The sequence below is a fragment of the Dromaius novaehollandiae genome, chromosome 25 (assembly GCF_036370855.1).
Source record: "Dromaius novaehollandiae isolate bDroNov1 chromosome 25, bDroNov1.hap1, whole genome shotgun sequence".
Taxonomy (NCBI): domain Eukaryota; kingdom Metazoa; phylum Chordata; class Aves; order Casuariiformes; family Dromaiidae; genus Dromaius; species Dromaius novaehollandiae.
Genome location: NC_088122.1, coordinates 1,891,134 through 1,906,705, shown reverse-complemented (window position 1 = coordinate 1,906,705; position 15,572 = coordinate 1,891,134). Strand labels below are relative to the sequence as shown.

General features: G+C 55.8%; 1 protein-coding gene across 1 annotated transcript; it reads right to left on the bottom strand.

Moving 5' to 3' along the window:
- Positions 1 to 323: 323 nt before the first annotated feature.
- CERS1 (ceramide synthase 1) lies at positions 324 to 13,875 on the bottom strand. The gene is made up of 7 exons (XM_064497298.1): positions 13,547 to 13,875; positions 5,412 to 5,571; positions 4,679 to 4,859; positions 4,143 to 4,304; positions 3,056 to 3,203; positions 1,950 to 2,098; positions 324 to 1,450 (listed from the first exon to the last, which is right to left on the bottom strand). The coding sequence occupies exons 1-7, from the start codon at positions 13,772 to 13,774 to the stop codon at positions 1,408 to 1,410; spliced, it is 1,071 nt and encodes a 356-aa protein (XP_064353368.1). The 5' UTR covers positions 13,775 to 13,875; the 3' UTR covers positions 324 to 1,407.
- Positions 13,876 to 15,572: the final 1,697 nt, after the last annotated feature.

The window sequence follows — 15,572 nt, the reverse complement described above, 5'->3', positions numbered from 1 at the left end:
GCACCACCGCTGCCTCTGCTCTGCGAGACCGAGCAGGAAGAGCCCTGGGGACATCGACTTCCTTCATTGCCCCTCACGCCTGCAAATCCATCCTGAGAGTCAAGAAACCAAAGCACTGAGATAGCCGAACATTACAGGTATCCTGAAACCCTGCTATGGGGTTACGAGCAAGAAGGTGACAGATCCTGTCACAGTTTGGGACCGTTTCCATCAGCCAAAGTGACACTTTGATTTTTGTTTACCAAGAAACTTTCCCTGTGGCTCACGTAATGGGCCCAGAGTCAAATCAACATGAGAGACCAAACAGAAAAACAATTAACCACCCTCTGATGCTTGGAATTAATGCCCTGAACACCCCTCATAGCCTATTGTCTCTGCTTGGGAGGGAGCTCCGCTTCCCAGGGAGCACGCGGAGCTGTGGGTACCAGCCCTGCAAGAGGACAGCAGTGGGGCGAGCTCAGTCTGAGGGGCTGTAAAATCCGCAGGGCTTCCCAGCCAAGCAGCACACAGTCCGGCCCAGCCTCAGGGCCCTTGCAAGGCTCAGGGCTGGCGCTGCCTGGAAAACCAACCAATGCAGCGGAGACTCTTTGTTCGTTACTTTAGCAAGGAGAAATTGCTGAGCGAGAGTCTGGAGTCCCCTCATCAGGGGGGCCTGCAGGATTTGTCCCTCGGACTGGCTTTTCAAAGACTTACAGAAGCATTTTATGCAAATTAATGTCCCAGCCCTCATCCTGGAGGGCAAGAGGCTGGAGTAACGCTCCAGGGCTGGTTTTCCAGGCAGGGACCTGCACACGGGAATTGTGCTGCGCACTGCGGCCTCCACATGTATGTGGGTAGCTCCGTATCAGTGACCCCTCCTGAGCTGCGAGGCTCAGAGGTGAACTGCATCACATCTCCTTTAGTCCCAGCTTAGCAGTGAGAGCAGAGCTGGCTTTGGGCTCCCCTTGCCTGGGATGGTGTTGCCAACGGAGAAAAGGACATTTCCCTCCCCAATTTGAAGGTGGGTCGAAGGACCCTCCAGGACTGCCCAGAGAGGGTCCGTGGGGAAATCCAGCAAAGATGGAGGATATCACAAAGGGACTGAGAACAGCTGAGGGACGGGGTGGCAGAGGAAACGCCAGGGGACCCAAAGCCAGCTCCAAATCCTACCTGGACCATGTTAGCAAAGCCACCAGCCTCCCAGCTGAACCAGCACCGACCGGTTACAGAAAGCACATCAGCATCAGGCGAAACCCAGGAGGGGCCCGTTACTGTCAGTGGCATCTCTTCCCCGGCTCCAGGCGGGGGGTGAAGGGGTATCAGGGGCATGTTCTCCTTGTGCCTTTCATCTGCTGGGTTTGAGTGTAGGGTCCTGGGTCAGTCCCCAGATCCAGCCAGGCTGCCCAGGCTGCAGCAACCACGCTTCCCTTATAACCGCTTGTCTTTTACAAGTCCGTTCTTCAGGTGCATCCTGTGAAAGAGAGCACAGCAGAAAATGAGCCTTGGTCTCTGCACTGACTCTCCCTTCGTTACTTCCACAAATCACTACGGAAGTCAGATCTGCCCTGACAGGTTCATGAAGACAATTCGAGCCTGGTCCCCAGCCAGCCACACCTGCCTGTGGGATCCAGCATCTCGCCAGACTTTGTGCCCATCACATGAACACAGATGCTGCTCAGAGAGAACAGCCTCCAGCAATGCTCTGTACCACGAGCAGGGGAAGGGATGGTTACAGGTTCATGGGATATAAAGACGGACGGACACACCAGAATGCTTAAGGAGGGAGAGATGCAAAGTTTTTCCTGATTCCTGCAACAATTGTTCACACCCTGTGTCAAAGGCTCCTGCTCTTGTCTTTTCCAGCCCAGTGTTGGGCCCTTTGACAGCTGCTCAAGGGCCCCAGGTGGTCTGGCAGCACCCCTTCCCCCAGCCCATGGGTGCTGTACACGCTTCCTCTGCTCCCCACGCACCCTTCTTTCAGAGCGTTGGGCAGCTGGAGTTCACCCTCTTTCTTCTTGGCCATTGTGGTTTTCCTGCTGTCCTCCACATCGTACTCGCGCACATCGTTCACCTCTTGCATCTGCCCCATCAGCACCTTGGCCACAAACAGGACGATGTACTGCGGAGGGAGAGGAAAATCGGTCACAACCCTCCAGGCCCAGAGCCGTTCCACCTAACCTGCTCGCTCCCGTTTGCTAATCAGGGCCTTTCTTTGCTGTCCTCAACACCAGGAAGAGCAGCTCCCTTATGGACTGCCAATCTTTGGCACCCACGGGTGCAAAGAGGTGTCACCTCCTGCCCGGGATGTGGCTGACAACCCGCAGCAGCGGAAGGCAGCACAGACAAGATATGTCCATCCCCGCAAGCGGCAGGGGTGCAAGGCAGGGCCTCTAGCAGGATAAAGGCTATTCCACATCTATCTACCAGGAGGAAGGGTTCCCTCTTAGCCCCTCGGAGACTCCTTATCCTCAAATCTTTTTCCTAGAGCAGCAGCTTTTCTTTTCAGCAAAACATCCCTGCTTCAACTCGAGGCAGAGGTGGCTACAAGACTTGGGGTGAAAGGTGGGACAGAGGGACAGGGCCAAGCACGCAGCCAGGGCTGGGCTGAGCCAGACGGAGACCAAACAGCACAAACTGCTGCAACTGCCCTTAGCCGATTTCCTCTCTGCAGGATGATGAACTCAGATGCCACCCAGCTCTGCCCAGAGTCGAGCTTGTTGGTGTGAACCTTGCAAGTCCACCCTTCTCACCCTTCTTCCCAGAGCTTCGGGGGATGCCAGAGCATTTACGCCCTTATCAGGTTCCAGCCTGCCCCGACTGCCAAGGAATCCCCCCGGGGATGGCGTTCCCGACCGCTGTTATCGCTCCCTCCTCGTGGATCCCCCGGGCGCGAGACAGTCTGAATTCCAGCACAGAGGCACTGACGCTGGTTTCCCTCCTCCCCCCAGCTCACCCCCAGGCCTCCCAGACCTCCCCATCCTGGCACGGTGTCCCCGGCTGTCCCCAGGACACCAGGCAGGGGCAGCTGAGCAGGGCAGAAGTTAGTGTAGGTGCTGCTGAGCACCTCTGCACTCACCAGAAACCAGTAGATGTTCATCAGAGTGAGGATGAAGAGTAGAGCATTGAAGAAGAAGTAGAAGGGGATGTTAGGGACCGACTGGAGGCTGGAGTGGCAGGTGGCGTAGAGCACCTTGAGGGGGAACCAGTAGAGGCGGAACCAGAACCTGCCAGGGCAGAGGGAGCACAGTGGGTTTAATGGCCCACGGGGATCCCTGGGGAGGCATGGGACAAGCCTGGCTTCCCTGAGCTCAACCTCGCGTCTCCAGGCAACCTGTGCCAGCTCCCCCTGCATCTGGCAGTCCCTGCTCTTGGCATCTGGCTTGGGTTTAAAGGCCCGGTTCTAGACAGGACTTTGTCCAGACTCTGTGATCGGGTAGCTAATGAAGGGAGAATACTATTACCAATGGGCAGAAAAGACTTGGCACCAGAGGCAGGACAGAGAAAGGGCTTCTCAGGGTAGAGAGAGAGGTTAACAATGCAGAGATTGTCTCAACTGGAGGGGGGACAGGAGAGCAACATAGCTAGAAGGCCTTCTTTGCCCTCCGCATCCCTCGTCTATCATGAAAAGCCTTCCCTGCTCTCCTCCCCCTCAAAGCCGTGGTTCTTGCTGCCACCCCTGCTTTCCAGAGCAGGCTGCAGAGAGGAAAGGAGGAGACAAAGGGATACATCAGGAGTGACAACCTGTGAGTTACTCATCTCTGTTCTTCATCTGTCTCTCCTGCCCTGCCCCAAGAGGGACGGCAAAGCTGGAATCTGGGACAGAACCGTGTCCTGTTTCCTTCTCGCAAAAACGCTTCTTACTGTTAAAACCAAATGAGTGGGAAAATGGAAACAGCCCCTCCTCTCCCGGGGTCATTTGTCATGCTGCAAGCGAGATTTCACAGGCACTTCTGTGGTGACAGACGGCAAAGTGACTACAGAAGGATTCCAAGCCCAGCATGGGGTCAGGCTCTGCAGGAACCTCTTCCCAAACAGTTTATAGAAACAGCTTGTTCCCATGCACACAAACCCAGCAAGCCATACCCCGGGGCACCAGGGGAACTGCAAAAGCTGGCAGGGATGGCTGGAAGCGGGATCAGGGCCAGGCAGGAGGACAAACTCACCAGCTGACACCAAAGGTGAGGCAGCCAATGTTGGAGATGACGTCATTGAGCCGGTGATAAACTCCCCCCCGGTGCTTGAAGTAGACATTGAGCTTAGTGAATTCCAGCTGCACATCATTGACATCATGCAGGAAGAGCACGAGGATGCCCACGTTGTGGTACCTGCAGGGGAAAGGGGACCAGGGAGGGAGGTGTGTGGGACAGGGGGTCAGTGTTGGCACCCGGGGCACACGGCCCATCGCATCAGGAACAGACTCCGTGCATAACCCAGACAGATAGGCCTGGCACAGCGCAGCGTGGCAGTGTGCTGCGGGGTGGGTCTGACACCGCAAAAGCTCACGAGCGCTGCGATTGCAGCGATAGCACTGAGTCGGGACTAGTCCTAGGCAGGGGAGAAGCCACACCAACCCAGCAGGAGTTCTGACAAACGAGCACGAGTGGACGTGGGCATGGAAAGGCTGCGGCCTTTGCGGCACGTCTGCCCACGTCTGGGACTGGCACAGTGCAGAGGGGCCGTGTCACAGGCAGGTCCTCACCTGAAAGCATAGGAGAAGGCTATGAGGGTCAGTGTGACCACGTGATGGAGAAGCATGACAACCGAGTCCTTGCGCCACGTGTCCATGTAGGCGGTGGCATAGATGGAGTGTCCGTAGAAGCTGCATTGCAACAGGTAGGCGATGGCGATGTCCGTGGGCACATCCATGCCCTTCTTCCAGTCTGGGGTGGGACAAAGAGCCCCCGGTGAACCCGGAGCCATGCGCACAGGGCCTCCTTCAGCATCGGAGGCACGGGAGCACAAGCAGCACAGGGCAAGCAGCAGCCAGAGCTGCTCCAAGGCGCCCTCAGAGCTCAGCTGTGCTCGTGCTCCAGCTCCCACTCAGCACCTCACAGACAGAAAGGAGGCAAAGGCTGAAAGAGAACCCAGGAGTCCCGGCGCCCAAGCCCTGCCCTTGGCATTAGACCTGCTCCCCTCCTAGATCTATGAAGGAAGCCTGGGCTTCCAGTCTCCCTTACGCTCACTACTCCGTCCCGTTCGCCCCACAGCTACAGGCAGACGCCAGACATCCCGGCCCCTGCCTGTACCAACCACTAGGCGACACTGTCTCTGCAACGAAACGCACGGAGATGTTGTGCCCTTTCCTGACCACAGCATCACAGAACAGGCGGTCTGGTGCTCCCATCCCAACTCCGGTTCCCTTTTTCGGCTCAGAGGTTATATGAACCTGGGCATCCTAACCCAAGCCCGCTTCTCCCTCGTTCTTACCGTACCGTAAAAGACGGATGGTGGGTCATAGAAGAAGGTGTAGTCAGTGAAGAAGAGTAGGTAGATGCCATATGACCAGGATAACGTGTAGAAAAGCAGCTTCCAGGCGCTCTCGGGCATCTTGGCAGCATCTTTGGGCTGCAGGTTACACCACTCCGCCAAGGGCTGCAAGGAGAAGGGAGAAGCACCATCACACACAGCGCAGGACAGGTTCTGGGGAGCCCAGGGCAGCGTTCGCCGTGAGAAAGGACCTCCGAGGGACTCGAGCACAGGGTACGCTGCCAGACCGGGCACAAACTCACAGTACAGACCATAGAGCTCCTCAGCAAAATGATATGGACAGTCCTGAAACTTGTGTGGCAACTGCAGCTGGAAAGGCGGGTTTGATGTTTTCCCTCTTTTTATAACTACCCATCTCCCCTCCATATCAAAAAAGGGCAAAAACAGGGACATGAAATAAGTTTTCCTGGCCTTCTTTGCAGCATGAGTTGGGAGGAAGAAGAGACTCTAGAGGGAGCCTGAAGCAGGGCAAAACGCAAGGCTACAGATCCTGCCCACTCGGCCTTGGCCGTGATGGAAAACTGCGAAAGCAGAGCCTTGCGAGGAAGGCATAAGCCTATGCCATGCGTCCCACAACCTGGGCACCACTCCATCGCCCTCGCTCCAGGCGCGGAGCTGACCACAGCTGGCTTTGGCAGGACAGAGTCAATATCAAATAAATTAAGACCAAGTCCTATCTGCACTAGGAAACCCAGAGGAGGGAGCTGTAACACGACCATCCTGCATGTACGCTTTGCGGCACTGCCAGCTCCGAGAAAAGGGCCTTTCAACTGATGAAGCAAAGGCTTTGCAGAGTCCTAGACGTGGCTTCTGCTGCTCTACTAACCAGCATGTCACGAGACTCCTCTGCAATGGGCAGCCAGCGCTGGAGGCAGGCCAGCCAGCTTTGCAGGTAACAGGGAGGGAAAGGCTGGGGCACTGGGTCCAAGAACCTGATCTCACACAGCTCTTTTGGCTGACCAGCGCTGAAACACTGCTGGGTTTCCCCTCCTGCGGTTTGCAGAGCATCTCCCAGCGGTCGAGACTCACAGAGAAAAGAGGCAAAGCCTCCTCGAGCACGGCCGAAGCGAGGAAAGGGGGGATGAGCAGTTCTGCAGATTGCTCATACTAAGAACAAAACTTTCTCACTCTGAGTTCCCCACGCTCCCGAGGGTGATGAATAACACGTAGCTCTTCCAACACTCATGCTGTGCAACAGCAAGAAAGACGGGTCACCAAGGCCAGGGACACCTTAGAAGTCCTAGTGAAAGCAAAGCCCCAGCGTTAAACAGCACCAGCTCCCTAGGAGTAAAATGGAGCAGCCAAGGCTCTCCTTCACGTCAGACCACGAAGCGTCCGAAGGAAGAACGACGCTGCAGCCAGTGCAGGTCCTTAGCTCAGCTGGGGCTCCGGGCTCTGGCGCTCTCCCTCCGCTGGCAGCTGAGCAACACCAGGCAGCTCTTCTGCTTCCCATCACGAGAGTGACAGAGCTCTATCGGCCTGGCGGCCCGGGCAACCTCTGCAACCCCGGGCTGCGGCTGCGGGGGAGCAGTCAACACACGGGAGTGTGGCTCAAGGTCCGGAGCGAACCGTCACTGCCTGAAACACAGATAACGCCCCAAGGCCCGGGGCTGAGAGCTCACTAGAGAGAGACCAGATAAGCTGGAGATGAAAACAAAATGCCTGTAAAGTAACCATACCCTGCCTCAGGTCAGCACTTTCCAGAGGCAGCGCTTGGCTCCTCGATGCTCAAAGGCTATATTAAGGCCCCAGCTGTCCCAGGGCTGTGGCTGGCCTGGCTTTTAGCCCCTCTCTGTGTTAGATCTGCAAAGGGCTCCACTCCCAGCCTTGTCCCTGTCTAAAAGTGCTTTGTTCTGAGCTCTGAACTGCCCAGCAGTGCTCGGGCCTGGAAGCACCAGCCCTACAAAGCCCTGCCAAGTCGTCTAAGGCCCCTCCAGCTAAAAAGGCTCAGCTCTGGCCTCCCCCCAATACATCTTGCATTCAGAGCATGGCAGTCCTCGTCCAGACTGGGAACATGCTGCTGGCAAGGCTTGTTCCAACAGAAGCCATGGCAGGAAAAAGAGGAGGAAGCTCTAAAGGTGAATAAATAATGCAGAGGCAGAAAGTCCCCAGCCCGGGAGGCATGAATTATTCGTGCCTCCATAAAGTGGAGCACAGAAGCAGCTCAGATATGGGAACAGCTCACCACACTACCACGAGAACAAGCTGGAGAGCCCCAGGACCACCGAGAGGTGACTTCCCAACCCCACACCAGCCTTGTGCCCTTCGGTCGGGGCTGGATTTAGGATACCAAGCTCAGCCTAAGTGCATGTCACCAACCAAGTCATTTGTCACTCCTCTGTGCCTCAGTTCCCTGGCTATAGAAGGAGAAGGACACCATGTTTCTACCCCAGGCAGGCAGAGCTGATGATGGGGACCGTCACCCGTGGGGCAGGCGAGCATTACTGAGACGACGCGTGTTTTACTGACCCTCGGCAGAGACTGCAGCGGTGCAGCAAATTGCCACGAGCCACAGTCGTGGCCTGGTGATGAACAGCCCGCTGCTGGCATGGCAGCAGCTCAGCCTGGAGTGAAAGCAAAACCCAGGGAGGGTTGTAGCAACTAATGATCCCAGAGATTTCAGCCCTCTCTGCATATATAGGTAGTGACAGGCCCTGGCCAGAGCCCTCCTCCACTGAACAGCCACGGGGCATCTCGGACCGTACTCTGAGCACAGTGCAGAAACGAGAGCTGGCACGGGAGCAGTCCCCACAGCGTGACGGGCTGGGAGAGGAACAGCATCTCCCAGAAAGCTGACCCACGCAGGAGCCTGGGGAGGAACGGCTGTCCCCAGGTCACCCTGGGGCCGCCCGCGCAGGGAAGCGCCAGCCGCCGAGGCAGACACCCACCCTGACAAAGACCAGAGCAAGGGGAGAAACCAGCCCACACCTCGCAGAAGCTGCGTCCCTGTCCTCCCTCTCCCCCACAGCGGGAGATGCGTGTGACAGAGGATGTCCTCCCGCTACCCAGCTGCTGTTCCCACGGCAACGGTGCAGAGATGCCTGTTGCTAAGGGTGATGGGTGCTGCTCGGGAACAGCGGATCTGGCTCCGGCTGAAAGAGCCCAAGGCTCCTGGCAAGTGATGTAATGGGGCTTCACTTAAAGGGCCACTGGCTCTTTCTCCCTCTTCCCCTTTCCCCCACCTGATTGTTAACAGACATCTTCTGATTCACCTTTAAAATTCACTGGAAGCGGGGTCTGAGGATCGCAACCGTTCCCACGCACCGCCGTGCACGACTCGCGGGGCTGGGGGAGGGAAAGAGCAAAGCAGCGGGCGAGAGCGCACCGCAAGAGCAGCTTGAAATTGGAAAGAGAAACCAAATGGAAACCATCGCTGCCCACAGCTCTGCTGAAGTGTCAGAAAAATACTCTTAGCAAAAAGCAAACACGCTCGCTCCCTTTTTACAGCCTGCAGCACTAGAGGAAAGCAGCCTGTCCCCTTAAATCCACAGCCGGCTGAAGCAGCAGAGCACAAGTCCTTCCAGCAACCTGGCAGGCCAGTTGTGACGGTTATGAATTGAGGCTTGTTACAGAGGAATTGTATCCCACAGACTGTCCCCCGTCCCTTCGGCCACCTCCCCAGCCTCGGGACCAGCCAAATCCCAGCCGTGCTGCGCCTGGCTTCTGGGCACAGAGAGTTCCCCAGAGGAACACAAAGGAACGGCTGGCACGTCGCATCCGCAGCCCAAGGAACTGGCAGCTCTACATCAGCTTTTCCTCGGCGCAGATGACAGGGATGAGCAAGCAGAGCTCTAACTCAAGACCTGGCCGGCCACTGCCCCTTCCACGGCAGCGGCGCAGCTTCCCCACGACCTGGTCTGCACCTTCGCAGAGCTGAGATGGTGCCTCTCCGTCCCTCCGCGTCCAGCCTGGATGCCGCTCCCAGACCTGCTGCCACCGCCTGCCGCGCTGGGCAGGGTACGGAGCTGCCGGAGGAAAGACCCGGTAAAGCGTCACCTTCCTCCACACCCAAAGAAAGGAGCCTCCTGGGGCCTGCGGGCCCAGGGACAGCAGCTGTCCCCCAGCACGAGGGAGGGATGAACTGAGCACGCCATGGAGAACTCCATCGCTCTCATGGCTCCATCCCCACCCCAGACGCAGAGCCGCTCGGTGCCTCAGTTTCCCTACCTGTACTGCAAAGACACTGGGAATCTGTGCTAGGCTCTGGGTAACAATTTCTAGATAAACATACAGAAAAAGACATTACGACACTTGCAACAAACCAACAGACATTTTTTCTTCCTTGATGTCTCTGAGAAGAGTAAGATTTACCCCTATAGAAGACACTCTGGAGGCCAGACGCAGCTGCCAAGAGGGTGCTGCGGGGGCTGAATAACCTTCTCATGCCTGAATGCTGACACAAGGCACAGGGAAAGCAGCCCCCGCTCCGAGATGCAGCAACACAGTTGCATTCCCTGGGTGAAGAAAGGGCCCATTGTTGTGGCTTTCTCCCCTCGAGTTTTCAGGGTTTGTGCTTCGAGCCCTGGGCAGAGCACAGCCGGGCGAGCTGGGCAGATGGCGGCGCGTTCGAGCCTTCCCCCACCCTTGGCCACAGCAAGTGTCCTTCGCTCTCAGCAGAAGCGGCGGAGGTTGTGTCGGGTCTCATGGCGGTGGGTTTTGGGGACGGCGTTCCCACACACTGATAATTACCCCCAAGGCACACATCTGATTCTGGAACTTGGAAAAATAAGTCTTGGCATTACCAAGGGCAGAGAAAACTGAAGTGAGTCACTGAAAGGGGTAGCAGAGACCATGACCTTCCAGCTTCGACATGTTTCCTGGGGCTATCCCGATCACCTTCCTAGAAACCCTGCTTTCCAGAGCACATACTCCAGTTTACACAGCATTTTTCCTTGCAGAGAACACTGCAATGTCCTACAAATTTCAACACCACTAACAGCAAGCTGGCTAGTGTATGGGCCAACAATGGAAAACACTTACCAGCTGCAGAGAAAAGCCAGACAGCCATGAAGGACAGAGGTGGTATCTGACAGAGGTGGTATCACCATCACGTTCAGAGGCAAAACTATCCGACATGAGGACTTTAACTCCCAGCTGCACAGCAAAGATGGCTCAGGGCAGCTGAGGGCTGCGAGGTGCCTGCCTCGGCTTGCCACAGCTACTCCGGACCATCTCTGCGCGTGAGTCCAGGTGTGCTCTCCGTTTCATCTGTTCGAGTTCACAGCCTGCTGAGCTCCAGGCACTTCACCCACTCTTTCCCAAGGAGAGATGCCTGGTCCTGTTCCAGCTGTGCTTGGCCTAGGCAATTCTAGCTTCAGCCGCCCTCCCGGATGTTTAACTAACGCAGAGCTCAAAGATGCTCACGTTGCTGCTTTGTAATCAAACTCCTCAGAGTCCGGCTGCCGCTGCTCTGTGCACGGGGAAAACACCAAGGGCAGCGGCTTTCAGAGACCAACGGAGCGCAGACACTAACCACGGCAGGACAGGGGCACGCAGACCTAGGAGCAGGCTTAGAAAGAAGGGAACGCCTGCCTAGACCTGGCTTGGCCTTCTTCACTTGGGAAGGTGGGCGGCACCAATTGTTTCCTATGCAGAAACAATTCCTTTCTCTGTTCATACCAAGTGAGCAGTCTATGAAAAAGAGGCAACAGGCCCCAAATTATCTTTGTATCACTGGAAAAGCTATGTCTAATGCACAGATACAAACCCAGCACTTATAACAGGTAAAAGTTTCGAATCCTGGCCAAACACCTCCCACTACAGGTACAATCTCTACCACTTCTTCTAACTAAATGTGAGGCAATTTGTGACAAAGATGTTGCAGGATAAATGTTGCTGCAGTGGTCCCAGAAAAAGAGTGAACAACCTCTCACTCCCTCTGAAAAAAACGGGACGATTCGGGTAATACAGGAAGAGGTATTTTGCTTTAAGGCACTTGTTTCACAGAGAAGCGGTCCCAGTCAGAGCTAAGCAAGGTGCACTTCATGCTCCAAGCTTCAAGGCCTTGTGGTAAGAGTCACTTCCTCTTCAGACACAGAATTACAATCCAAGCAGCAAGATCTATTATTTATAACTAACATGCAGGAAGGTGGCATTCTCAGGACACTGAATGAATTCATTTTACAAGCATGAGTGCTTCAGTTCTTGCAGAGAACATTAAGGATTCAAAATGAGGAAGGACCCTCTTTGAATCCACACTGGGAAGCAAAGGGTCCTGAGCGTGGGAGAAATTTTTTACCAGGTTAAACAAGAGGTTTTTCTTTATACTTTCCTCCTCCCTGAGTGATGAAACCTTTTACTCTGCTGCTGAATGACTCACTCTTCTCCTACCTGCACAGGAGTCATGCAATAACAATTGATTTTTTAAAAAACACTAGAGCTTTTAGGGGAAAGCCACAACCTCCAGCTCTTCCCATGGCAAGTCCAGAAGAATAAACAGAAAATTTCAGATGCTAAAGAAAAAAAAAGTAGCCTCCTCTCCCTGCTGCTACTCCTCCATCTATCTGCTGGGTGGAAACTGATGCTATCGCAGCCACTCAGCATCTCATCACTACAGCACGCTCAGGTTTACCACAAGAACCAGCTCCGATCGACTCTCCTCATTCTTCTGCAATTACAATTGTGACCCATTTCTCCAAGGAAATTATACTTCAGGGTTAGAAGAAGTCGCCAGGCATCCTCCAAGGGCGCTGAGCAGACTCCGCAGCACTCCAGAGAGCTTTTTTCACCCTCTGATCACCAGGCGCTGTACAGGTGAGCCATGCCTCACACAAGGAGAAACTGGAGCACAAAGGAAATTACCCCCAGCTTGTTACAGCACCCAGAATTTGCAGGTGCTGCACGTTGCCCAACAGCTGAAGCCCTGCCCGTGTGCCATTTTAGCAGCTCCAAATGACCCCGAGGCCTTGGACTGGACCCTTGCAGAGGACAAGCACCCCCTCACGTTCCCGGATGAGCAAGGACGATTCTGAACAGCAAAGGCAGAGCCACGTTACAGCCAGGCCTCGGCAGCCGACAGGGCAGAGAAAGGAAAGCGGCAATTTCTGAGAGCTTAATTACTACAGCTGCGACAAGGAAACTCCTGGTAGCTTTTTTCAATCTGTGAAACAGTCTCCGAAGGGAGCAGTTTCTCCAGGGAACAAGGCTTGTCCCACGTAGCCGCAGAGAACCACACACGCTCCCGGAGCTGCTCAGGGCCACGGGCCGCTGCACTCCTGGGTGGGTGGGAGGGAAAGGTGGTCTCTGCGCCTCTGAGAGAGAGGACTGCCACCTGACCCAAAACACAGCACCTCCACGGCTTCTGGCTTCCAAGTCCTATCAAGGCCCAGGTAAATCGCACAGCAAGTCTACAGCACCTCTCTGGGAAGGCAGCGTGGGAGAAACCCCCTCTGCCAGGACTGAGCCATCAGGAAGAAAAGGAAGGTCTCATTTTGTTACAAATGCTTTTCACTGCAAGAAATTAAAGCTGTTCTTCGCTATCAGGAAAGTCCTGCTCGTCCTGTCCCTTACAAGACAGCGGTCTGACAGGGAGGGGACCAACGGCCAGCAAACCCTTTCGGGGGCTGCGAGCAGGGGATGCTAGCGTCCCCGCATCCCCGCGCCCTGAGGAAGGTCAGCCCGGCACTGCGGCACAGCAGCTCTCCCCGCACCGGCGAAGGGAAAGCGGCAAAGGACATTTTCCGTGCAAACTGCAGACGACACGCAGAAACGCGGCCCTCTCCCTCCCCCGCGCACAGCCGGTGCAGCCCGGCCCTGTGCAAGAAATAACCCCCAAAACCGCCCGGGATGCGGCCCCGGGGGAGGGGGCGAGCTCTGCCGTGCAGCGGGACCTCCCAGCCTGCAGCTCCAGGGAAAAGGGGTCAAGACGTCCCGTGCAACGGGACCCCCGGCCCTGCCGGGCTGCAGCCCCGGGGGAACGGGGATGACATCTCCCGTGCGACGAGACCTCCCAGCCCGCAGCCCCGGATGGAGGAGGCCGAGCCCCGCCGTGCAACGGGCCCTACCGGCATCCAGCCCCCCGCCCGCGGAGGAGGCCGAGCCCGAGCCCGAGCCCTCCCGCCCCGCGGCCCCCCGGACTGACCCGAAAGAGGCGGCGGGCGGCGGCGCGGCGCAGCGCGGTCCAGCCCAGGGCGCAGAGCCCGCAGAGCAGCACCTCGCCCCAGCCCAGGTGCGCGTTCTCGGCCCACGTCCGCCGCGACAGCTCCCAGCCGCAGTCGCCGCAGCCGCGCACGGCCGCCGCCACGCTGCCGTAGCCGCGCCGCAGCAGCTGCCCGTAGCCCGGCATGGGCTCGGCCGCCGGCCCGGGCATGGCGCTCCCCGCCGCGGCGCGCTCACCGCCGCCCGCCCATGGCCCCGCCGGCCGCCGCGGCCACCGGCAGCGCGCAGGCTCCGGGCGGGGCGGGCGCCGGCGACGCGCCACCCCCCGCCGTTACCGGGCCCGAGGAGCCGCCCCCCAGCGCCCGGCTCGGCCCCGGGGGCGGGCGGGGGGGAGGCGGCGGCGGGCTGGCGGCTGCCGGAGCCGCGGTGCAGAAGGGCGGCCGGCCCTGCGGCGAAGGCAGGGCGCCCGGAGCAGCATCAGCTAATTAGGCGCCAGTTAATCAGCGAAAAGACGCTCGTTAAATGAAGTTACGCAGGAGTTTCTTAACAAGAAACAATGCAATTACTCGGAGCCAGGACAATAGCCTGGAATCGCTCCAGTAGCAATAACCGGAGACAAAAACTAGATTTTTAACTATCAAACGAAGACAATTAATGATAAAACAGTGGAAAACAGCGGCACCTGCCAAGGCACAGCCCTTGAGCGGCCGTGAGGGCTCCAGGTTACCCACAGAGCTCTGGCACCACTGTCCAGCAGGGAGGCTTGAACACACCCCAAACCCATCGCCACACATTCACCCTTTACCTTTTGGGTTCGATATGCAAACAGAAAAAACCTCCTCCAGATCTTTCTTTTTTCCATAGATCTCAGCAAAGCAGGAAGATTCACTCCTTGCTTATACAAGGACCAACAAGGCATTTCAGTGGGGGAAAAAAAAAAAAAAAAAAAAAAAAAAATCAGGTGTTTTGCTTTTACCCCCTAGCTAAACCTTTGCACCTGTTCCAAATAAGTGACAGAGGGCTCTAGGACAAGGAGACACACCTGAGGAAAGGCAAGCCCACACTTTAGAAGGTGGTAACCCCAGCTGAGAAGACTTTACCCCCTCCAAAAGGCAGGCAGCCTGCACTCCAGCCAGCTGCCACTTCATGAAAGAGTTCAAACCTCATTATGTGTATTTTTCAAGTTAAAAGCAATACATCCATAGTCACATACAGGTAGTCAGAACACAAATACAGACATTTCCTCTGCTAGGCGTAGCATAAGATGAAGATCCCGAAATACTGAAACGTAAAGTTTTCTTATGCTAGGGCACAACAAGAACCTCAGACCAAAGGCACTGGAGTAGCAGCAGTATTCAGCTTTGACCATGGAGGGGCAAATGGAGTTCAGTTGTGCCCCAATGACCTCAAACTATCAGCTGAATTGCAGCTCTGAGATCAGTAGAGACAGGAAAAAAAAGAGAAAGAAAAAACATAGGCACTAATGAATAGAAAATGCATCTACAGAATTGTAACTTGAACCAGCTTGATAGAGAGAGAAAATATAAATGAGCTTTATGCCACCTAAAAGTCATTGCTCTGATCACAGCTGCTTTGGGGAGAGCCATTTTGCCTTCAAGTCCTCTGGATCTTCTCTAATTGGTCTGGGACATCAGTGAGAAAACACAAACTCATTCCTCTTGGAGGTCTGAACAACATGTTCCCCTATTTTCACATTGACAGCCCTGGCTCCTACTATGGCACTTGCTTTTATTGTTTACATTTTTAAGTCAATTTATCATGGCCCATCAAGTGGGTAATGGCTGCACTGAAAACACAAGCCCCTTTCACATCTCCCTCAGACAGCTCCACAAAGGAAACATTCATTCAAGACTGGACCATGAATAACCCCTCATTGAAAATAGCTGCTTGCTAAACAAGCCAAGGAAAGAGACAATGAGCCCTTTCAGAGCCATCACAGCCGAGGTGGGCACAAAGGAAACGCCAGTTAGACACATTTACAGTGTAGT